Raw genomic sequence first — 24,496 nt, 5'->3', positions numbered from 1 at the left:
TACAGTTCTGTATGGTAGTCTTGGAGATAACCTGGTGGCCTAAGAGAGGCCTTCCACTTCTTTCTTCATGTGAACTCTCTAGTTTGGCTCTTGGATCCATATCCAGTCTAGAGGTTCCCTCTGGCTCGAAGGACCATGAAAGGAAGACTATAAACTATTTTGATTCAGTTCTGCCGTATTACTTATATTATATAGATTCTATATTATAGAATCTCAAGCTGGTGTGCACATTCAAACACGTGAATCTAAGAGCCATTCAATAATTTATTAGTGGTTAGGTTGATGAAGGGCTGGAGAAAGGGTAGGAAGCATGGTATAATTATGATTTGTATTAATACATCCTCTAGGTTATGAAGTAATGCTTCAGGCCTTCCTTTAGACAGGTTCTCTTTTATGGTTCTGCCATAACAATATAGCATGGTTGGTGTGGCAGCATGGTCTCCAACAAAGGCATTTGAAGAGGACACACCCAGCCCTCGTATAGCCTCCCCTTCTCTAGTCTTCTCCCCTGTGACAGGTAACTCTCTCCGCTCACTCCCAGTCTCATATAATGATCATTTGGGCTTGAGATTCTTGAACAGGTCCCATAAAGCCAATTTATATATGTATACATCTATATATTTTTTTAATTACTATATTTAGCTTCACAAAGAAAAAGACAAAACAGTCAATAAAAACAAAAGTATGTACTGTACAGAGATAAGCTACAGCGTTACAGCCTATACTAATTCATCATTCAGAATAAAAAAAATTAAGCGTACAGCGTGGAATAGCCAGAATTGGTATTGTGCAAAGTTTGTGGTGTCATTTGGGAATGTTAAGGTGCCTATAAATTGAGCCAATTTATATTTTAAAACAGAATAATATCAGTTTTTTGGAAAACAACTTGTGTTGTACATTCAAAAACTGACTCCATGAATGTTACTACATGGTTTACTTTGCTTTAAAGCTATACTGTAGTCAGCAAGCAAAAACATTGAACATCTGTGCTATTTATGACTACCAGCACCAATTTTGTGCAGTTGAAAGATAGTCTGATAATTCCTGCAAAGGGCCAGTCTAAATACTACAGAAATACTTGTACTTAAATGTCCTTGGGCTGTATGCACTGTATGAATGTGTGTGAATAGTTAAAGAAAACCTGTAGACTGAAGCCCTTTGAGTGGTCATCAATACAAGAAAAGCAAAAAATAAATACAGATCATTTACATTTACTCTGGCAGTCCAAAAAGTAAAGTCAGGTTAAGGATTCACAGGTGGCTGTTATGTGTCATTGTGGCAAAGTATCAGGGCCAAAGACAAGACAAGAAGGAGCAGAATGTCCATCCATCCAAAAGAAATGGGGAAATGATAAACATAAGACGATGTGGCTGTTTTGTTTGGTCAACCTTAATTCCTGTGAGAAGAAGTCTGGTTTTGATATGACAACCCATTTGTTTTTTACAGGAACATTTTTTCATATGTTCATCTGAATTTCATCTGTCAACTTGAGATATGATAATGTTAACATTTCATGTGAGATCAGGCTAGAAAAGTAACCAGTTGGTGTTATAAAAGAATAGACGATTGAATGAATATGCCTCATTTAGTTGTAGCAATATTAAATGGATGCTATGAAAGAATGAAAGCAGTCTGCTGTGATTCAGTCTCAATACATTTATTAGGTGATGATTGAATGTTGTGCTGGTGTCAACAGGCCTACAGAACATCTGGGCAGGCTTCCTGTAAAAACAAAAAGCAAAGGCAGCATGTGACATTTTATTTCTGCTGCATAGATCATGTGATTAAATTTAAAGCACTCCGACACCGTTGTTAACTCATATCACCACAAACTCTCTTGACATCACTCGCTTGCGGTGAATCCAGCGGGTGATTCCCTGCTGTGGTCTCAAATCAATTTCACCTGGATTTCTATTGACTTTATACTTGGATGTCAGGTGAAGAAAGTCCACAGAAACATGTGGAGCATCTCACTCCGACATTTGCGTTCACACATGCACTTCCTCTGGAGAAAACAGGGACGATCTGCGGAGTCTAGTGCATATCTGAGACGCCAAGCCAGGACATCAGTGTTAAAATGACTGGAACGATCTCGATTTATGATCCAACATCATCGATTATCAAGGAAATGAATATGGTTTTCAGTTTATCAGTCTCCCCTTCTAAACAACCAGTGTTACATCACTTAGACATATTTTCTTAATCAAAACATTGGTTATTGTAAAAAGGTTTAAGTGATGAATGAAAATAAATAAATGGGATTCAGTAAATTTTAGCCTGGTCTGTAGAATATGCCAAACTTTTCGATACTTCTGAAAAGCGGGTTAGACGTAAAACCCTTAAAATATCATATATTTCTGAGCCAGTGGTGTGGATTCCAGAGGAAATCCATAGAATATACAATGAACACAAAATGGGCCTTGAAAAATCCCCTTGGTGGAATCCAGATTAAACCTTCTGAATAAAAAGGGGTATCATAGAAACCCATGTTTGAGTGCCACATGAAATTCTTGATTTTAAAAGGATCCTCAAGCCATGAAACCATAGAAAGGTTATCTGTAGAACCTCACATAGGGTGGGTCTCTGAGTGGAACCCTTCACAGATGGTTCTAGGTATAACCTTTTACGATGGGTATTTGGCAGAAACCTTGGAAAGGGTTCTACGTTGCAACTTTCTAAAAATTTTCTACCAGGGAAAAAAATGGGTTCTCCTGTGGACAAGACACATAACCCTTTATGGTTTCCACTTAGCACTTTTATAAGTAAGAGTGTGCAACATGTTGAAAAGTATTCAACACAAACTGGAGTCTGGCACTATGCATGTGGACACTCACAGCACTTGTAGAGCGTGTTGAGCCTGGCAATGTCATTGCGGCTCATCTCCCTGGCATTGCCAAAGGACACATTGGAGTTAGGGATTGGGACCATGGTGGGCTGGTTGTTCTTAGAGAAGGCAGTCCTACAACAAGACAGCAGCAGTTAGGTAGTTAAACAGCATATGCTGCACACACACACACACACACACACACACACACACACACACACACACACACACACACACACACACACACACACACACACACACACGAACACACACACACACATGTATGATAAAACATGAAAGGGCTGGTGTTCAACCAGTTGTTCTCACTTGTGGTACTGCATGACTGAGTTGTAATCGTAGGGAGTGCCCTGGTTGAGGGTGGCAATCTTCCTGAAGTTGTGCTCCATTCCTGAAAATAAAAAAGGTTGAAGATTATCTTTGTTAGAAACCTGAAGTTAAACAATGAGCATCAATTTCATGTATGATTAGGATTCTTTGATCTTTGATCTCAAACTGTGTGTTTCTTTGACTGGATTATACAATACCACAGTGTATACTTGGCAGCATTGTCTATCATCGGTGATGCTTACCAGTTATCTATTCATGAAGTGTACATTATATCTGAGTTTATTTGATCTTATCAGTCTGCAGTTTACTTAGTTCCCTCTCTATCTCACCATTGGGGAAAATGAATAACTCCATTACCAGACTGGACATTGTGCAGCAGGACTTTGATGTGGTTGTCCCTGTCAGAGCGGGTTTGTTCATGGTTGAATCCCAGAGCATGGAGCAGCTCATGCTGGACGGTTCCATGGTAAAGGCATCCGCTACGGGCCAGAGACACCACCTGCTTACCACCACGACGTCCAACAAAGGAATAGCAGCTGGACAGGATGAGACATAAGTTGAAGATCAGTGAAATTTGACAACAGCTTTCAAGTCAAACTCTTCATTTATATAAATTTCTCACCCATTCTGGGACTCAATGCTTAGCCAGTCACGGTCGCTGCTTCTGCTGGGCCTGAAGTTGATGCAGGAGAAGGAGGAGAAGGACTCCAGTCCACGGGTGATGATGGCTCTCTCTCGGGAGGCTGGTAGTATGGTACCACACAGCATTATGTTGTTTTAACATCCCACATCACAGAAAAACAGAGGAACATGTTGGCAGCAATGTACAGTATTATGCCTATATAAGCTATGTGGGAATTATGCTCTGCACTAATGGAACAATTTCATGTTTCACTTTAATGCAAGATGGATTTTGTCTTATTCTGGTACGAAGTGTCTTTTGAAACGGTTCAGGTGTCTTAACAGCAGTTGACAATGAAAGTCGCTATGCTAGGGGTAATTGGAGTGTGAAATTTAATATATTAACTGTTATTTAAAGTAAAGGTAATTCAATATATAAGTGCAAAAACTCTTAACAAATGATCATAACATAATCAAATTGGAAATAAAAGCTAACCTGTCTACATTTAGTAGGCTACGGGCTGCCAGAGCCATGTGTGGGCTGTGATGTTTATGTTGTCTTTAAGCAGGGCAACTATTTCAGTATCTAGCTCAGGCACCACAAAGAGACATGGAGATTTGCTTTATGATTCGGTCCACCACCCAGTAGGTACTGGCTGTGTAGGAATTTCAAAACTCAACCCTCCTTATATGTTGAGAAAACTTTGTCTGGGTATCTCACTATCAGGGTGCTCATATTTGGGCTAATAAGGTATATGTGTAAGGTTGTTGAACACAGACCCTTGTTTCAAGGATCTACTCAAAAGTATACTTAAGAAAGCTTTTTGGACACTTTAAAGTCATTCATGTCATGACTCCAGAGGACGAGAGTGATGCAGGAGTTTACAGTTGATAATTGGCAGCAAACATGTTTGATGCTGGTAAATAAACTGTTTGATCTATGGTCAATCTCACTCAAACCTTTTGACACTGCGGTTCTACTTTTCATCAGATACTCACAGAAGTGATTAGTGATGTAATACGGAATGTAGACCTTCCCGTCACTCCACTTGCCCCACATGCAGCCTCGGCTGGTGCAGGGGTCAGCATTTTTCTCTGCCTCGCTGCCAATGGCAATGTCTCCTCCAATCAGTATGGGATCATTGTTGGAGCGGACTAAAACACATCATGTAACATTACATAATTTCTTTAAAAGCTGTTAAAGTATCACTAATAAATAATGAGTTGAAGAAATTTAAGCATCAACAGTCTACATGAAAATCTTCAGCTCACACTCACTCAGATTGCTGTTGGCTCTTTCTAGAAGTTCCGAGACGGAAAGCTCCCCTGAGTCCACCTCTGAAATCTCCTCTGCTCAGTGAAATCATCAACAGCAACACAATGTTATTTTGCAGAAAAATACAACAGTCCTAATTCAGTGCATATCAATACAATAGGTCTGATTGTACATACCTGCCTGCAAATAGGAAAGAAGAAACAAACATGTTGAGTTATTAGAAAAACAACATGGAATTACAGTCAACAAACTTACTCTGTCAAATAACCCAAAAATGTGCCTTAAAGATACACGTTCACATCAAAAGTAATAAAGACAGGAGGTTAAGAGATGCCCACTTTGCATAATAGAACATAAAGTTATTGTACAGTTAAACAAAAGTCTAGAGATGAAAAAAAAAAAAAACTCTGTATGAAAGATATGTTGCTGTCATTTATTAGTGAGTAAATGCCTAAGCTTAAATCAGAGAATTAACTAAATGTTTGTGACTGACAGATGAGAGGCTTCTTCTGTGACAGAGGAAGTTTATCATGGTTGAGACTGACAGTTAGACATAAGTTTCACAAGCAATTTAACTCAATGTTAATTATGTCTAAAACATGCAGCTTTTAACGAGTAATAACATCTATACTGCGATAAAATGGGCCTTTGGATGGGCTTACCTCATTGCTGGCCCAACAGCAGGCAGAGAGAAACAGTAGAGTCAGAACTGAGACCTTGAAAACAGACATGTTAGACCTCCTAGCAGACCTACAGGAAAAAGAAAGCATTGAGTTTGTCTTGAGTGAAAAAACCGAATCAAAACCAAACAATCAAACTTTGATCCTGTTGTAGACATTAGCAGCCTAGCTCACCTGTGATCCTCTATGTGGACATGTGTATCTGTGGTTTGGCTTCAGGTTTTTATAGATATTCTGGTTTGTTGGTTGGACCAAATATGGATTATCTGAGTACAGTAAAGCCTGTAGAGTCAGCAGAACTAGCAGGCTTATCAGTCTCATTACATATAGACAGATATAGAGACAGAAATACCCCCAAAGCTTTATCAGTGGGAAAAAGGACGTTTGTTGCATTTGCCATAGTAACAGGTGGAGAAATGGATGAAAGTCACTGATGTCCTCAATGTTTTCTCAATATTCTGATTAAGCACAGTGTGATACCTGTTTATTTCTCAGGTGACCCCAGGTATTTTATACTTTATTAATGAAACTGACTCTCCAGTTCTACAAAATATCAGCAACATAAGTACAGTGTAATGAAATATAGCTTCTTTCCATATTTCCACCTGTTATAAAGGGACAATGTATAAGAATAACTATATCATCTAAGGCAGTCTTTTACAAGCAAAACTGCAAACTGAATTGCTATTTAATACATGGCTCATTCCATTAAGAATGCTGTACTGGATACTATTTGTAAACATTTACATTTGATGACTTGTGTTTCTTTACCCAGCAGCTACAGTCAGTTCTGTTAACGAAGGCCAACAAGCTGAGAATGCAAAAATAACATCAACTTTAGCTGCTATAGTTTACTCTGAATTCCATGTTAAAATAATAGTTAGAGCTGGTTCATGTTTGTCTTGGACCTGCTCTTAGTTATGCTGCTATTGGACTAGAAAGTCGGGGGACACATGGACCTTCTCTTTCCTCTTCTCCTTTTTAATCATATTAAAGAAATCAATGTCTCATCAATACATGTTATTGACTTGACTTCTTGACTTCTGTTCAACACATTCTCTATTAAACAGATCATCAACACTTGCTCCTCTTCTGCTTCAGAATTACTCTGTTCATATTGTTGAAGTCTATCTTTTAGTTCATTAACCATGCTTTTCAACTGTGCCATTTCTTGCCTTTATATGACAGTCTCCGGAGCTGAAGGGCAGATTGCTCCATCCTGCGTGAGGGCCTTGTCGTACAGTTCTGTATGGTAGTCTTGGAGATAACCTGGTGGCCTAAGAGAGGCCTTCCACTTCTTTCTTCATGTGAACTCTCTAGTTTGGCTCTTGGATCCATATCCAGTCTAGAGGTTCCCTCTGGCTCGAAGGACCATGAAAGGAAGACTATAAACTATTTTGATTCAGTTCTGCCGTATTACTTATATTATATAGATTCTATATTATAGAATCTCAAGCTGGTGTGCACATTCAAACACGTGAATCTAAGAGCCATTCAATAATTTATTAGTGGTTAGGTTGATGAAGGGCTGGAGAAAGGGTAGGAAGCATGGTATAATTATGATTTGTATTAATACATCCTCTAGGTTATGAAGTAATGCTTCAGGCCTTCCTTTAGACAGGTTCTCTTTTATGGTTCTGCCATAACAATATAGCATGGTTGGTGTGGCAGCATGGTCTCCAACAAAGGCATTTGAAGAGGACACACCCAGCCCTCGTATAGCCTCCCCTTCTCTAGTCTTCTCCCCTGTGACAGGTAACTCTCTCCGCTCACTCCCAGTCTCATATAATGATCATTTGGGCTTGAGATTCTTGAACAGGTCCCATAAAGCCAATTTATATATGTATACATCTATATATTTTTTTAATTACTATATTTAGCTTCACAAAGAAAAAGACAAAACAGTCAATAAAAACAAAAGTATGTACTGTACAGAGATAAGCTACAGCGTTACAGCCTATACTAATTCATCATTCAGAATAAAAAAAATTAAGCGTACAGCGTGGAATAGCCAGAATTGGTATTGTGCAAAGTTTGTGGTGTCATTGGGGAATGTTAAGGTGCCTATAAATTGAGCCAATTTATATTTTAAAACAGAATAATATCAGTTTTTTGGAAAACAACTTGTGTTGTACATTCAAAAACTGACTCCATGAATGTTACTACATGGTTTACTTTGCTTTAAAGCTATACTGTAGTCAGCAAGCAAAAACATTGAACATCTGTGCTATTTATGACTACCAGCACCAATTTTGTGCAGTTGAAAGATAGTCTGATAATTCCTGCAAAGGGCCAGTCTAAATACTACAGAAATACTTGTACTTAAATGTCCTTGGGCTGTATGCACTGTATGAATGTGTGTGAATAGGTAAAGAAAACCTGTAGACTGAAGCCCTTTGAGTGGTCATCAATACAAGAAAAGCAAAAAATAAATACAGATCATTTACATTTACTCTGGCAGTCCAAAAAGTAAAGTCAGGTTAAGGATTCACAGGTGGCTGTTATGTGTCATTGTGGCAAAGTATCAGGGCCAAAGACAAGACAAGAAGGAGCAGAATGTCCATCCATCCAAAAGAAATGGGGAAATGATAAACATAAGACGATGTGGCTGTTTTGTTTGGTCAACCTTAATTCCTGTGAGAAGAAGTCTGGTTTTGATATGACAACCCATTTGTTTTTTACAGGAACATTTTTTCATATGTTCATCTGAATTTCATCTGTCAACTTGAGATATGATAATGTTAACATTTCATGTGAGATCAGGCTAGAAAAGTAACCAGTTGGTGTTATAAAAGAATAGACGATTGAATGAATATGCCTCATTTAGTTGTAGCAATATTAAATGGATGCTATGAAAGAATGAAAGCAGTCTGCTGTGATTCAGTCTCAATACATTTATTAGGTGATGATTGAATGTTGTGCTGGTGTCAACAGGCCTACAGAACATCTGGGCAGGCTTCCTGTAAAAACAAAAAGCAAAGGCAGCATGTGACATTTTATTTCTGCTGCATAGATCATGTGATTAAATTTAAAGCACTCCGACACCGTTGTTAACTCATATCACCACAAACTCTCTTGACATCACTCGCTTGCGGTGAATCCAGCGGGTGATTCCCTGCTGTGGTCTCAAATCAATTTCACCTGGATTTCTATTGACTTTATACTTGGATGTCAGGTGAAGAAAGTCCACAGAAACATGTGGAGCATCTCACTCCGACATTTGCGTTCACACATGCACTTCCTCTGGAGAAAACAGGGACGATCTGCGGAGTCTAGTGCATATCTGAGACGCCAAGCCAGGACATCAGTGTTAAAATGACTGGAACGATCTCGATTTATGATCCAACATCATCGATTATCAAGGAAATAAATATGGTTTTCAGTTTATCAGTCTCCCCTTCTAAACAACCAGTGTTACATCACTTAGACATATTTTCTTAATCAAAACATTGGTTATTGTAAAAAGGTTTAAGTGATGAATGAAAATAAATAAATGGGATTCAGTAAATTTTAGCCTGGTCTGTAGAATATGCCAAACTTTTCGATACTTCTGAAAAGCAGGTTAGACGTAAAACCCTTAAAATATCATATATTTCTGAGCCAGTGGTGTGGATTCCAGAGGAAATCCATAGAATATACAATGAACACAAAATGGGCCTTGAAAAATCCCCTTGGTGGAATCCAGATTAAACCTTCTGAATAAAAAGGGGTATCATAGAAACCCATGTTTGAGTGCCACATGAAATTCTTGATTTTAAAAGGATCCTCAAGCCATGAAACCATAGAAAGGTTATCTGTAGAACCTCACATAGGGTGGGTCTCTGAGTGGAACCCTTCACAGATGGTTCTAGGTATAACCTTTTACGATGGGTATTTGGCAGAAACCTTGGAAAGGGTTCTACGTTGCAACTTTCTAAAAATTTTCTACCAGGGAAAAAAATGGGTTCTCCTGTGGACAAGACACATAACCCTTTATGGTTTCCACTTAGCACTTTTATAAGTAAGAGTGTGCAACATGTTGAAAAGTATTCAACACAAACTGGAGTCTGGCACTATGCATGTGGACACTCACAGCACTTGTAGAGCGTGTTGAGCCTGGCAATGTCATTGCGGCTCATCTCCCTGGCATTGCCAAAGGACACATTGGAGTTAGGGATTGGGACCATGGTGGGCTGGTTGTTCTTAGAGAAGGCAGTCCTACAACAAGACAGCAGCAGTTAGGTAGTTAAACAGCATATGCTGCACACACACACACACACACACACACACACACACACACACACACACACACACACGAACACACACACACACATGTATGATAAAACATGAAAGGGCTGGTGTTCAACCAGTTGTTCTCACTTGTGGTACTGCATGACTGAGTTGTAATCGTAGGGAGTGCCCTGGTTGAGGGTGGCAATCTTCCTGAAGTTGTGCTCCATTCCTGAAAATAAAAAAGGTTGAAGATTATCTTTGTTAGAAACCTGAAGTTAAACAATGAGCATCAATTTCATGTATGATTAGGATTCTTTGATCTTTGATCTCAAACTGTGTGTTTCTTTGACTGGATTATACAATACCACAGTGTATACTTGGCAGCATTGTCTATCATCGGTGATGCTTACCAGTTATCTATTCATGAAGTGTACATTATATCTGAGTTTATTTGATCTTATCAGTCTGCAGTTTACTTAGTTCCCTCTCTATCTCACCATTGGGGAAAATGAATAACTCCATTACCAGACTGGACATTGTGCAGCAGGACTTTGATGTGGTTGTCCCTGTCAGAGCGGGTTTGTTCATGGTTGAATCCCAGAGCATGGAGCAGCTCATGCTGGACGGTTCCATGGTAAAGGCATCCGCTACGGGCCAGAGACACCACCTGCTTACCACCACGACGTCCAACAAAGGAATAGCAGCTGGACAGGATGAGACATAAGTTGAAGATCAGTGAAATTTGACAACAGCTTTCAAGTCAAACTCTTCATTTATATAAATTTCTCACCCATTCTGGGACTCAATGCTTAGCCAGTCACGGTCGCTGCTTCTGCTGGGCCTGAAGTTGATGCAGGAGAAGGAGGAGAAGGACTCCAGTCCACGGGTGATGATGGCTCTCTCTCGGGAGGCTGGTAGTATGGTACCACACAGCATTATGTTGTTTTAACATCCCACATCACAGAAAAACAGAGGAACATGTTGGCAGCAATGTACAGTATTATGCCTATATAAGCTCTGCACTAATGGAACAATTTCATGTTTCACTTTAATGCAAGATGGATTTTGTCTTATTCTGGTACGAAGTGTCTTTTGAAACGGTTCAGGTGTCTTAACAGCAGTTGACAATGAAAGTCGCTATGCTAGGGGTAATTGGAGTGTGAAATTTAATATATTAACTGTTATTTAAAGTAAAGGTAATTCAATATATAAGTGCAAAAACTCTTAACAAATGATCATAACATAATCAAATTGGAAATAAAAGCTAACCTGTCTACATTTAGTAGGCTACGGGCTGCCAGAGCCATGTGTGGGCTGTGATGTTTATGTTGTCTTTAAGCAGGGCAACTATTTCAGTATCTAGCTCAGGCACCACAAAGAGACATGGAGATTTGCTTTATGATTCGGTCCACCACCCAGTAGGTACTGGCTGTGTAGGAATTTCAAAACTCAACCCTCCTTATATGTTGAGAAAACTTTGTCTGGGTATCTCACTATCAGGGTGCTCATATTTGGGCTAATAAGGTATATGTGTAAGGTTGTTGAACACAGACCCTTGTTTCAAGGATCTACTCAAAAGTATACTTAAGAAAGCTTTTTGGACATTTTAAAGTCATTCATGTCATGACTCCAGAGGACGAGAGTGATGCAGGAGTTTACAGTTGATAATTGGCAGCAAACATGTTTGATGCTGGTAAATAAACTGTTTGATCTATGGTCAATCTCACTCAAACCTTTTGACACTGCGGTTCTACTTTTCATCAGATACTCACAGAAGTGATTAGTGATGTAATACGGAATGTAGACCTTCCCGTCACTCCACTTGCCCCACATGCAGCCTCGGCTGGTGCAGGGGTCAGCATTTTTCTCTGCCTCGCTGCCAATGGCAATGTCTCCTCCAATCAGTATGGGATCATTGTTGGAGCGGACTAAAACACATCATGTAACATTACATAATTTCTTTAAAAGCTGTTAAAGTATCACTAATAAATAATGAGTTGAAGAAATTTAAGCATCAACAGTCTACATGAAAATCTTCAGCTCACACTCACTCAGATTGCTGTTGGCTCTTTCTAGAAGTTCAGAGACGGAAAGCTCCCCTGAGTCCACCTCTGAAATCTCCTCTGCTCAGTGAAATCATCAACAGCAACACAATGTTATTTTGCAGAAAAATACAACAGTCCTAATTCAGTGCATATCAATACAAAAGGTCTGATTGTACATACCTGCCTGCAAATAGGAAAGAAGAAAAAAACATGTTGAGTTATTAGAAAAACAACATGGAATTACATCAAAAGCAGGGCCGGGTCTAGGCAGGGGCAAGAGGGGGCTTGGCCCCCTCAAATAAATGTTGTGCCCCCTCAAACTAAATCCCAATTTATAATAATAACAATATAATAAAGCACAATGCCCCCTCAAGATTTGTGGCTGCCCCCTCATACATGCCTGTCTAGACCCGGCCCTGATCAAAAGTAATAAAGAAAGGAGGTTTTGAGATGCCCAATTAGCATAATAGAACATAAAGTTATTGTAGTTTAACAAAAGTCTAGGGATGTTTAAAAAAGCCACTCTGTATCAAAAATATGTTGCTGTCATTTATTAGTGATTAAATGCTTAACCTTAAATCAGAGAATTAACTAAATGTTTGTGACTGACAGATGAGAGGCTTCTTCTGTGACAGAGGAAGTTTATCATGGTTGAGACTGACAGTTAGACATAAGTTTCACAAGCAGTTTAACTCAATGTTAATTATGTCTAAAACATGCAGCTTTTAACAAGTAATAACATCTATACTGCGATAAAATGGGCCTTTGGATGGGCTTACCTCATTGCTGGCCCAACAGCAGGCAGAGAGAAACAGTAGAGTCAGAACTGAGACCTTGAAAACAGACATGTTAGACCTCCTAGCAGACCTACAGGAAAAAGAAAGCATTGAGTTTCTCTTGAGTGGAAAAACCGAATCAAAACCAAACAATCAAACTTTGATTCTGTTGAAGACATTAGCAGCCTAGCTCACCTGTGATCCTCTATGTGGACATGTGTATCTGTGGTTTGGCTTCAGGTTTTTATAGATATTCTGGTTTGTTGGTTGGACCAAATATGGATTATCTGAGTACAGTAAAACCTGTAGAGTCAGCAGATCTGGCAGGCTAATCAGTCGCATTACATAACGACAGATATAGAGACAGAAATACCCCCAAAGCTTTATCAGTGGGAAAAAGGACGTTTGTTGCATTTGCCATAGTAACAGGTGGAGAAATGGATGAAAGTCACTGATGTCCTCAATGTTTTCTCAGTATTCATGTGTTGCCCTCATTTAACACTGTGTGATGCATGTTTATTTCTCTGGTGACCTCAGGTATTTTATACTTTATTGATGAATCCATATTTATGTGCTTTAATCAAAAAGATAACCATAAAGTATGACACTTCAGTTTTACCAAATTATAGCAATTTATGAAATACAGCTTCTTTCCATTTTCTCTTATCAAGGGACAACGTAATAGAAGAACTATATAATCCCAGGCCGTCTGTTCCAAGAAAAATGACAAACTGAATTGCTATTTAATAATGGCTCATTCCATTATAAATGCTTTACTGGATACTTTTTGTAAATTCAATATATCTACAGGAATAAAAAATGACGTGCTCTTACAGGTGTGTTTGTTTATGTGGCCAGAAAAAGGCTTATCAACCACAGTGCTACATTTGATTACTTGTGTTTCTTTACCCAGCAGCTGCAGTCCGTTCTGTTAATGAAGGCCAACAAGCTGAGAATGATAGCAAACGTGGATTTAGCTGATAACAGGCTATAGTTTACCCTGAATTCCATGTTTAGATGAATTGTTATCTTGTTTTCTGATAATTATAGAAAAATGTCCAAATCCTGTTGGGTTTAATGCTGGTATAACCTTAATCTTTCCACGTTAAAATATGTACATGTAGTGGCACACAGAAACAGACTGACAGGGTTAGGTTTTGTGGATATGCCACTTAATCAGTTTAAGCATTCGATCAAGCTTGCTAGATGTTTTTAATGCAAGTGAAAATATGAGGATAGCATTTCTTATAAGCACCGTATAAAAGTCAGGAGTCACAATAAACAACAAACATAATGAACTTACAGTTCACAACATCATGTGTTCAAATGTTCTCCACTTTAATATAAGGTTTTCTCCTTGTATATTCCTCACATTATTAGATTATTTCAACATTTGAGTCCTGTATATTTTATTTTATTATTTTAAATCAAATCTGTTTAATGTTATTTCCTGAAAGTAAGTGACGATTAAATGTTTCCTCTGTATAAACTGAAGACATCTTTTCTTTGGACGTGTCATCTGTTTTAAAGAGGAACTTTTATAACTGACAGCACACAGCCTATAGCACTCTACATGTTGTGCTTTTCTTCTTTTATAAATAAGGTTGTATTTAAAAAAAGCCAAATGTAAGTGTATCGGATTGTCTCTGCACCTTGGTTCTCCTTTTCTAACTCCTACTTTAATCAATCAAGCAATCTGCCAAATCGATTGATTCATTAATGTAAGTGCAGGTAGAATAGGCCAAAGCTAAACTTGAATGATAGTCTACACATGCACTCAATTTCTTAATACTCACTGATAATGAATCAAGAGATTCTCCTTAAAGTACTTGGTCATTAGATTGGCTGTATATGATAGTGTTAAATTATATAATAATTAATGTATGTAAGATATTGAGTATAAGCAAATCAGGATGAAATATAAAAACATATCAAGTGATCTGCATTAGGTGCAAGGTACACTCCTGATCAAAATCTTAAGACCAGTTAAAAAATTGCATGAATTTGCATTTTGCACTGTTGAATCTTAGGAAGGTTCTAAGTAGAATTTCAAAATGCAAAAAGAAGAAATGGGAACAAGAGCCCAAAAGTTGTGAGCAGGCAATTTATTGAAAACAACAATTGAACTGAAGTAGGCTGTTTATCAGCTGATCAAAAGTTTAAGACCACAGCTAAAAAAAAAAAAAAAAACCTCCTAAAACAGAAATTAAAGTGTCAAAAACTGACTCAGTAATGAGTAGCTCCACCATTATTGTTGATCACTTCAAAAATTCGTTTTGGCATGCTTGATGCAAGTGTTTCCAAAAGGCTAGTGCGAATGTTGCGCCAAGTGGTGAAGATGGCTTCACGAAGGGCATCCACTGTCTGGAACTGAAGTCCATTTTTGTAAACTTCCCTTGCCATCCATCCCCAAATGTTCTCAATTGGATTAAGATCAGGGGAACACGCAGGATGGTCCAAAAGAGTGATGTTATTCTCCTGGAAAAAAGTCTTGGTCAGACGGGCATTGTGAATTGGAGCGTTGTCGAGCTGAAAAACCCAGTCGTTACCACACAGACGAGGGCCCTCAGTCATGAGGGATGCCCGCTGCAACATCTCCACATAGCCAGCTGCTGTTTGACGCCCCTGCACAACCTGGAGCTCCATTGTTCCATTGAAGAAAAAAGCACCCCAGATCATGATGGCGCCCCCTCCACTGTGCCGCGTAGAAAACATCTCAGGTGGCATCTCCTTGTCATGCCAGTAACGTTGGAAGCCATCAGGAACCTCAAGGTTAAATTTTTTCTCATCAGAGAATAAAACTTTCTTCCACCTTTGAATGTCCCATGTTTGGTGCTCCCTTGCAAAGTCTAAACGGGCAATTTTGTGGCGTTGAAGGAGACGTGGCCTTTGAAGACGTTTCTTGTTTTTGAAGCCCTTCCTTCGCAGATGCCGTCTGATGGTTATTGGGCTGCAGTCAGCATTAGTAATGGCCTTAATTTGGGATGAGGATCGTCCCGTGTCTTGACGGACAGCCATTCGGATCCTCCGGCTCAGCGCTGGTGAGATTTTTTTGGGTCTACCACTTGATTTTTTGGTTCCATAACCCCGAGGATCTTTTAAGAAATGCAAAATGACTGTCTTACTGCGTCCAACCTCAGCAGCGATGGCACGTTGTGAGAGGCCTTGTTTATGCAGTTCAACAATCCTACCACGTTCAAAGACGGTGAGCTTTTTTGCTTTTGCCATCAAGAGATCTTCACAGTGTGATTACTTGACAGGAAATGACATGGAATCCAAGTTTTTGCACAGATTTTGGCTTTTAAAGGCTGTGGTCTTAAACTTTTGATCAGCTGATGAACAGCCTATTTGAGTTAAATTGTTGTTTTCAATAAATTGCCTGCTCACAACTTTTGGTCTCTTGTTCCCATTTCTTCTTTTTGCATTTTGAAGCTCTACTTAGAACCTTCCTAAGATCCAACAGTGCAAAATGCAAATTCAGGCAATTTTTTAACTGGTCTTAAGATTTTGATCAGGAGCGTATAACTGTGTCTTTATCCACCTATAAAAAGTTTCATCTCTTTGTTGATCTTTGCAAACATGGATAAAAGAGGTCCAGGGTTATATAAATGGTTTTGTATTTATATAGCGCTTTTCTAGTCTTGATGACCACTCAAAGCGTTTTACATTCACCCATTCATTCATAGAGTGCATCTATTCACAGCACTTTGTTATTCTATGGGGGGCCTTTCGGGGTTCAGCATCTTGCCCAAGGACACTTCGGCATGCAGATGGGTCAGACTGGGGATCGAACTTCCCAACCTTCATGTTGGAGGACGACCACTCAAGGACTCAGCCTATAGTGCAGTTAAACCATGGCTTAATATTTTATTTTTTTCAAGTTTGCGTTGAACATAGCAGTCAGGCCTCTTATTTCAGAAACAATGAACCGTAACAGTTAGGTTACCAATAAAAGGTAAGCCTACTACTTCTTCGCTTTCAGCCAGCTACTCAAACAGACAAGCAACAAAATAACAAACAAACAAAATAAACAGGCAAGTGTTGGCCTACTTTGAAATAAATTAAATACAGAACTTTGTAGGGCTATTTGAGTCCTCCCCATATTTGTGGAAAATGTATGAAATAAGAAGCCTATTTTGAAATAAATAAAAACATATAGCTGCAGCCTAATAGTGTAACGGACTGGGTTTATGTTTATGTTTGGTTTTGACGTATGTTCAGTAAAACACTGTGTTGAAGGAGAGTTCTGATATCCTGAGGGTCAGTGAAGGGGTTGGGGTGGGACATGTGACTGTTTGGACCAATAGGATGGGGTGTGACAATCCTGAACTAGGCAGGGGCTCAGTTGCAAAGAAAGCACGTGAGTCAGAAAAATAAAGTAACAAATAAAACTTTACTTAAGTAGTCCAAAGGTAACAAGTCCATACAGGGAACAGGCAGAAATCCAATGTAGTAAATCCAAGCAGAGTCCAAAAACCAGGTAGTCCAAACACAGAAGAATTCGCTGGAGAGCATGTACACACACAGGAGACAATGACAATCTGGCAGAGGGTGAGGGGAAACACAGGGTATAAATAGGGAATGCTTAATGACAAACAAGGTACAGGTGTGTGGGGAAACCAACAGGAAGTAAAGCTAGACACAAGACACAAGAACCCAGACACCAAAATAAAACAGGAAGTGAAATCCAAACAGACACAGACTGAACAGATTGTTACATGGGGTTGTTTGGGGATGTCAGGCCCTCATTGGCTGGTTTTGTTGGGGGTCAGGGGTCAATGAGGAAGTGAAGGGTTGCTGATGTGTGCGAGTGACGGAGTAAGAGCGAGAAGTGCACATGTTCATGTAGAGCAGGGGTGTCCAAACTACGGCCCGCGGGCCAACTGCGGCCCGCCATCCATTTTTAATTGGCCAGCATCAATGTCTAAAAATATAATGTATAAAAAAAAAAAAAAATTTAGTAGCGCTCAAATGGCACTTACTTAAAGCACTTTGTTTTGGTTTATGGGGCCAGGCTTCTTCGACAGGGGAGAGGCCGGTGCATGCTTTTTGTAACTATACGACAAAGCTACGCAAGCCTCACGCACTTGTCAGAAGAGATCGGAAAGTATGAACACTTGTATAACCCGTCACTGACTAAATACAAGGACACGCAGATGACCTGCAATTCCTGGAAGGAGATCTCGGCTGACGTCGGTTTGCAGGTCGACGATTGTACGAAGCTGTGCAGAATGATCAGGGACAAATTTGTCCTCCAGAAAAAGTAATAAACAGTCGACAAAGATTGAATTGCTTTGCTGACTTGCTAGCTGTCCCTCAGAACGCCACCACGCCATGCCCCCCTGCCCTGAGCGACACGACTGTCAACAGTCCACTCCAGGGCAGGGGGGCGTGGCGGCGTGAGTGGCCCAGTCCTTGGTATTTTTTTCTGTATGTGGCCCTCGGGACAAAAAGTTTGGACACCCCTGATGTAGAGGATAATAAAAGTTACTAAACCACGAAGAAGTTCCGTGTCCTGTGTAAGCAGGGACGCTACAATAGCTTAAAAATATATATTTTAGTTGGCGAAATATTAAAACAAAAAGCGAGAGCAGGTCAGACTGGATGCGAACCCAGATACTGAAGCTGCAGCTCTGCGTTAATCTTGCATTTAAAAAATTGACGGCGTTAAAATGGGTTTGCGTTAACGCTGTTAATAACGCGCTTAACTGACAGCACTACTAAATTCACAACCAGAACAAAAACTCTAAAGGCTGAGTGAAGGTCCCAGATGCAGCCCTCAGCACAGTATAAACAGCTGTTTGCAATACAACTATAGTTTAGGCAAAGTAAAATGCAGGCAGTAGATCAGACGGTTCAGTTCCGGGGCAGATATCTCTAAAGGTTCAGACTCGACCCAGGGATTCAGGTTGAGTGAGCATAACTGAGAAGCAACTGTACACACAAAGGATGCAAGGGTATTGGCACTCCACCCACAGGGGGGAGGTCTCTGGTGGAGAGCCACACGTTTTGACCAGCCTATTGGGTGGAAGCTTAAATGTGGCCGTGGTTGACTGAGGTAGAGTAGCGGTTGGCAAAGCAGAGCAAGGAAGCTAGTGTTTGGGCCTAGGACGGACTGGCGCCTGCACTTCTTACCATTCCAGCACCTGTCTCGCTTCGTTGCACTGCGGTGGTAGTTTTTACTCTTACCAAAGGTGCTTTATCATCCTTGCTAACTCTCCCGGGATCATTGATGTGCTGGTTCACATTACAATGAAGTAGTTCACTTTCATAATTAATTTTAAAAAAAATGTTGAAATAAGTTCACAGTTCCAAAAATAAACTAATCCAAGCTCATTTGTTCCATAATTTAGGTGACAAAGCTACAATCATGTAGTTGTTAATCAATGGTGTCAAATCATGACTGCTCTGGTCACCTTAATACTGAGTCCTGACTGTGTGCGTCACGTCAGCAGGAGTGTGGAGGGAGGACACAGGAAACTCAAGCATGGTACAAACCAACCTTCTGATCATTGAGCAGCTGTGGACTGTTGGGGAAACTATGTAATCTCCATCTGATCTTCAACAAAGTCCCTTTCTTGCTGCTTCACCTTGACACTCCTCTCATCTCACTATGTTAGTCACTCAGAGTGAATGAGTGGGGGCAGAGCCCTGATGCCTGTGTGTGTGTGTGGAACATCTTCAGTGAACGCCGCTTATGTTTACGTTCATCAAATGTAAACTGATTTGATCAGTTCAGCATTCACAAAACATATGAAGTGTACATGCGCAACACTGCACGAGATCAATATATTTAAAGGGGACATATTATGAAAATTCCACTTTTGTAGGGCATCTTCACGTTAATTTGGGTATCTAGCATGTCTACCGTCCCAAAAACTCTGGAAAAAAACAACTCCCGCGATTTGTTGTGGTTCCTCTATGTCAGAAACGATACGCTAGATGGCGTCGAATGGGATTACGACCCTAAAATACGTCATAGTCTCGCTACACGGCCCGGCTCCACCGGCCCGGGTAGCTCGCGAGCCAACGCTAGCCGGGGAGCCGGGCTCCCCCCGGCTAGGGAAGCTAACCGGGCCGGTGGAGCCCCGGCTAGCGTTAGCTCGCGGGCCGTCCCGACTCTGGTTCAAAACGATATGGTTGCAAGATTGTATCTTCGTCTCCAGTAGCCATATTTCTACAGAGGTAATGGATAGGAGGGAGGAGGGGTGAGGGGGAGCACTCAAAACAGGTCAATCTAAGGGGGGCTGCTTTAGACAGGGTAAAAAGGGTGCTGTTTTAAATGATCCTTGTGGTATTTTGACCAAAATATGTTTAAGACATTTCATTAAGACCCCAATGAACCATATCAACTGTGGTAAAATGGGCATAATATGTCTCCTTTAAACAATGAACCTCTCTGTTTTTGTAATGCTTGCTCCTTCAATAGTCGCCTCCTTTTATATTCATAGCCAGATAATTTTGGTTGACTAGACAAGCTGCAGTAACCTTTCAATGGATTTTTTTTCTCAAAGACCATCTCTGGACCTACATACAAGTCTGAAATGAGGTTAAATAAAGTTAAATTGAATCGACCACTGGCTCTTGAGAGCTGGGGGCAGGAGGCCTTGAAAGAGTAAGCTGCAGGTATAGCATGACTGACACGTTCCTCAGCACTTCACATTTCGCCGCCCTTGCCAAAGTGCCGCTCTAAGCAATTGCGTAGTTCGCCTATATGGATGTGCGGGCATTGGGCCTAGGTCTGGCAGCAGCAGTGGAGAAAGGCCTAAATGGACCGAAATTAGATCTCCTATTCCAGAGCCAGAAAGAGTGGAGGTTGGAACTCATGTATGCACTGGAATGGGGAGAGTCTGGTGGAGGAACTGGTCAGGTAATTGTGGGCATACACCACAGGAAATGCCTGAACCAGGATGAGGAAGTCTGGAAAACCAGGCACCACAGGGCCGTCTGCAGCTCCTGGTTGACGCCAAGAACTCCTTGTATACGTTCATGCGGTGATATGCCTGGTTTGCCTTTTCTGGCACAAACTATAAAGACAGTAAATCTGACTGATTTGTTTTTATTTTGTAGTTTGGTATAATTTATGAAGGTCAAATGTCTGTCTTATGTACAGTTCTGGGGGAAACTGAATTTTTGACAAAAAACAAACATCACATGTGTAGTTGCAATCAATATTAAGATAAAGATAAGAAAACATTGTAGAACAGAATAAAGTCACTGTGTCAGTAAAAATACGATCCAATCAAATACCTGAACATTGATGCTGTTAAATGTTTGATGATGATCACATCACGTCATTCTTGTTCTCATCTGGCACTTGAACGGCACCGATCTTGTAGGAAAAAAATATGCATTATATGTGTGTCTGCTACTACACATATTAGAGTATTTTTACACTGCAGATGACCTGCATCACATAAACCCCTCTTTGATCTGGAACAGCTGGAGTTTTTGATCAGAATGATATTGATCTGATATTGATCACATGTTGAGCATCATCGATGGAACACATTGAGTGTTCCGTTGCATAATAGCGAGACACAGTTTGACAGTGAGGACATTTCTCTAATGAGTGGCATTAGAGACGTCTGGTCCTAGAGGTTGTCAAAGAAACTGAATTCACTCAGATAAGAATGTATTTGTTTCATATAGAACATTATTGAATCTATATATTTTATGGAGAAGATGATTAAATCTTTGTTTCATATAGAACATGATAAAGAGGAGACTAGTGGATCTTTGAATAGCCTATCCTGCAGATTGAGCCTCACAATCCTCCGATACCAACTAAGTTTTAAGATTGTGTAAGAATGGCAGTGCTAACCACAAACAATGCAGCGTAAATTGACATGGCTGCATACTTTGGTTAAACCTAACCTCCTTGCATAGTACCAGTTAACCAGGCACGTGCACAGATTGACCCCTAGTGGTACTCAAGCACCAGCCCTTTTGCCCTGGAGGAGAAAGTGCCCTTCTGCTGGAGTCCAATTTTTCCTCATTCATCAATATTTAAGAATAAAAATTACTCTCTCTGCCATCAATTCCCCCAATGTGTTTTGATATCTGACGGGGCATTTATTTGAGTTCTTGTGAGAATTTCGCCCCGACATGCTCCGCGGCGCTCACAAGCCCCTGCTGGCCCCTCCCTCCTCCTCCTCCTCCTCATGCAGCTGAGGGCCAAACGGCTGCAGCCTACTTGCTCTCTGACCCGCAGCATCAGACAAACAGGTACGACGCTGTGTGTCCAATCCCCTGACGGTGTTTGGTGATAAATTAACCACAACATTAGCGCTGAAAACATTACGTCGCAACTGGTCTGACTTTTCCTAAAAAATAAACTAACAAAAACTTCACGAAATCCGTGATTTCAAACCCTTTCCAGCTGTTTACTGACGTTTTTCATGTTTAATGAAGAAAGAGGGAGAGAGATACAGACAGACAGACAGACAGACAGACAGACAGACAGACAGACAGACAGACAGACAGACAGATTTACTGTTCTACAAATTAGACAAGTTCACTAGGTTTGTTTAATTTAAAATAATAGTAATTATTGAAATGAAAGGTAGGTCTTAAGTTGAGCTATGTGAGGTATATATTGTGGTATATTATAATGCTCCCTACCCTGTCTAGTGCCCCTGAGCAAGGCACCTTCCTCCCCAAACATCTGCTCCCCGGGCGCCGTACATGGCTGCCCACTGCTCTGTGTGTCCTGCACCAGATGGGTTAAAAGCAGAGGTTCAATTTCCCTCCTTGCATGAGTGTAGTTGTGCATGTCTGTGCATGTGTTTGGGACAAAATTAATGTAAATAAATAAATGTATCTTAATACTTCAACTCTGTCAGAAAACAGTAAACAAAAATATGTGTACTGTGTTGTCAGCTTGATAGAGATTATGTAAGTCACTCTTTTTTTTTTTTTTACAACTTTATTTATCATTTTTCCATGTTGAAAACATTTACATCATTAGTTATGCATTTCTTACAAAAGTTGCGCACCCGCCCCCCACCCCAACCAGATGGCATCCCAACAAATAAATCCACAAAAACACTCACGTATCACACTGACAGACAGAACACCAAAAGAAGAAAGCAAATATAGACAAATACAAAAAAGAGACAGGCCAAAGGAAAAAAAAAAATAATAATAATAATAATAAATAAATCAATTTGAAAAAAAAAAAAAAAAAAAGACTCAAACCAATCTATGTTGATCATTATGTTCATAACACCAACATCCAGGACCTTTAACATAAGAAAAAAAGTCCCAACAGTCAGAACATAAGCATTGAGAAGACTAGGACGGCAATCAGAGAAGGAAAGAGGGAAAGATAAATACATATTAAATAAGAACAAGGATTCAGGCAAAAGGCAAGCTCTTGATATGTGTCATGAACTGTGACCAGGTTCTGTCGTATTTAACCTCCGACCTGTGTACTGTATATCTAATTTTTTCCAAAGCCAATCCCAACATAACCTCTCTAATCCAATGAACATAAGCAGGAGGATTCTTCCCCTTCCAATTCAGCAAAATCAGACGTCGGGCATGCAATGATGCAAAGGCAATTGCATTTTTATGGAGACGGGACAGATTTAGCTCATCCCTTACTACACCAAAGATAGCTATCAAAGGGTCAGGCTGCAGTGTTTTGCCAGATATTGCTGAGAGTGATTGGAAGACTGAGGTCCAGAAGCCATACAAAGATGGACATGACCAAAACATGTGTCCCAAAGAAACAGGAGAATATTGACATCTAGGACAGTTTGGTGTAACATTAGGGTATAATTTAGACAGTCTATCGTTAGAATAATGCAACCTGTGGACAACCTTAAATTGAATCAAGCCATGTCTGATACAGAAAGAAGATGTGTGTATACGCTGTATGGTATTTTTCCAGGTGTCTTCTGGTATTACTTCTCCAACCTCTCCCTCCCATGCTGCCTTAATTTTGTCCCACGAATGAGGGCAGCCATCCAGAATTAAAGCATATATTTTTGATATTGCTCCTTTATTGAGTGGATTAACATTGAGCACTGAATACAGTAAATCTTTAGAGGGTGGGGATGGGTACCCCGGGAAAAATTTAGAGGCAAAACTTCGAGCCTGAAGATATCTGAAGTAATGAGACTTTGGTAGATTATGATCTTAACATAAAAATTTAAATGATGCAAAGCCATCATCGGTAAAGAGATCCTGAAAGTAGACCAAGCCCCTTCTGTGCCAAACTGCAAATGCCTGATCTATTTGAGATGGTGCAAAAAGATAATTAAACATTATTGGAGAGAAGCTACATATATTTGTCAAATTAAAATGTTTTCTGAACTGACGCCAGATCTTAATCGAATTTTGGACCACCAAATTTGAGTTCAGTCCAGGTGCTTTGATATTTACTGTGAGAGGGGCAGTTAGGACCGAAATCGGAGAAACTGGGAGTGTAGCTTCCAGTTCCATATCAGTCCAGACCGGACCCTCCTTATCTGCGAACATGGTAATCCAATATGTCAGCTTGACAATATTAGCTGCCCAATAGTAAAATAAAAAATTAGGTAAACCCAAACCACCATCAGATTTCACTCTCTCCAGGCTTGCCTTCTTTATACGTGCAGGTTTTTTATTCCATATGAACACAGAAATAAAGCGATCCAGCCGAGCAAAATAGGATTTTGGGAGAAAAATGGGAATCATTTGGAATAAATAAAGAAACCTGGGCATTA

At 40.1% G+C, this 24,496-nt stretch overlaps 2 protein-coding genes across 2 annotated transcripts; both read right to left on the bottom strand.

Annotated features, from left to right (window-relative positions):
* Positions 1 to 1,641: 1,641 nt before the first annotated feature.
* Positions 1,642 to 5,932, bottom strand: LOC132998646 (hatching enzyme 1.2-like). The gene is made up of 9 exons (XM_061068373.1): positions 5,924 to 5,932; positions 5,728 to 5,819; positions 5,072 to 5,143; positions 4,793 to 4,948; positions 3,795 to 3,915; positions 3,530 to 3,708; positions 3,152 to 3,233; positions 2,835 to 2,959; positions 1,642 to 1,722 (listed from the first exon to the last, which is right to left on the bottom strand). Coding segments are annotated over exons 2-9 (810 nt in total). The 5' UTR covers positions 5,801 to 5,819; positions 5,924 to 5,932; the 3' UTR covers positions 1,642 to 1,720.
* A 2,696-nt stretch (positions 5,933 to 8,628) lies between these two features.
* LOC132998625 (hatching enzyme 1.2-like) lies at positions 8,629 to 13,033 on the bottom strand. The gene is made up of 9 exons (XM_061068353.1): positions 12,978 to 13,033; positions 12,782 to 12,873; positions 12,013 to 12,084; positions 11,734 to 11,889; positions 10,752 to 10,872; positions 10,487 to 10,665; positions 10,109 to 10,190; positions 9,822 to 9,946; positions 8,629 to 8,709 (listed from the first exon to the last, which is right to left on the bottom strand). Coding segments are annotated over exons 2-9 (810 nt in total). The 5' UTR covers positions 12,855 to 12,873; positions 12,978 to 13,033; the 3' UTR covers positions 8,629 to 8,707.
* Positions 13,034 to 24,496: the final 11,463 nt, after the last annotated feature.

This window comes from Limanda limanda, chromosome 3, assembly GCF_963576545.1.
Source record: "Limanda limanda chromosome 3, fLimLim1.1, whole genome shotgun sequence".
In the NCBI taxonomy this organism is placed as follows: Eukaryota; Metazoa; Chordata; class Actinopteri; order Pleuronectiformes; family Pleuronectidae; genus Limanda; species Limanda limanda.
This window is presented reverse-complemented; position numbering and strand designations above follow the sequence as displayed.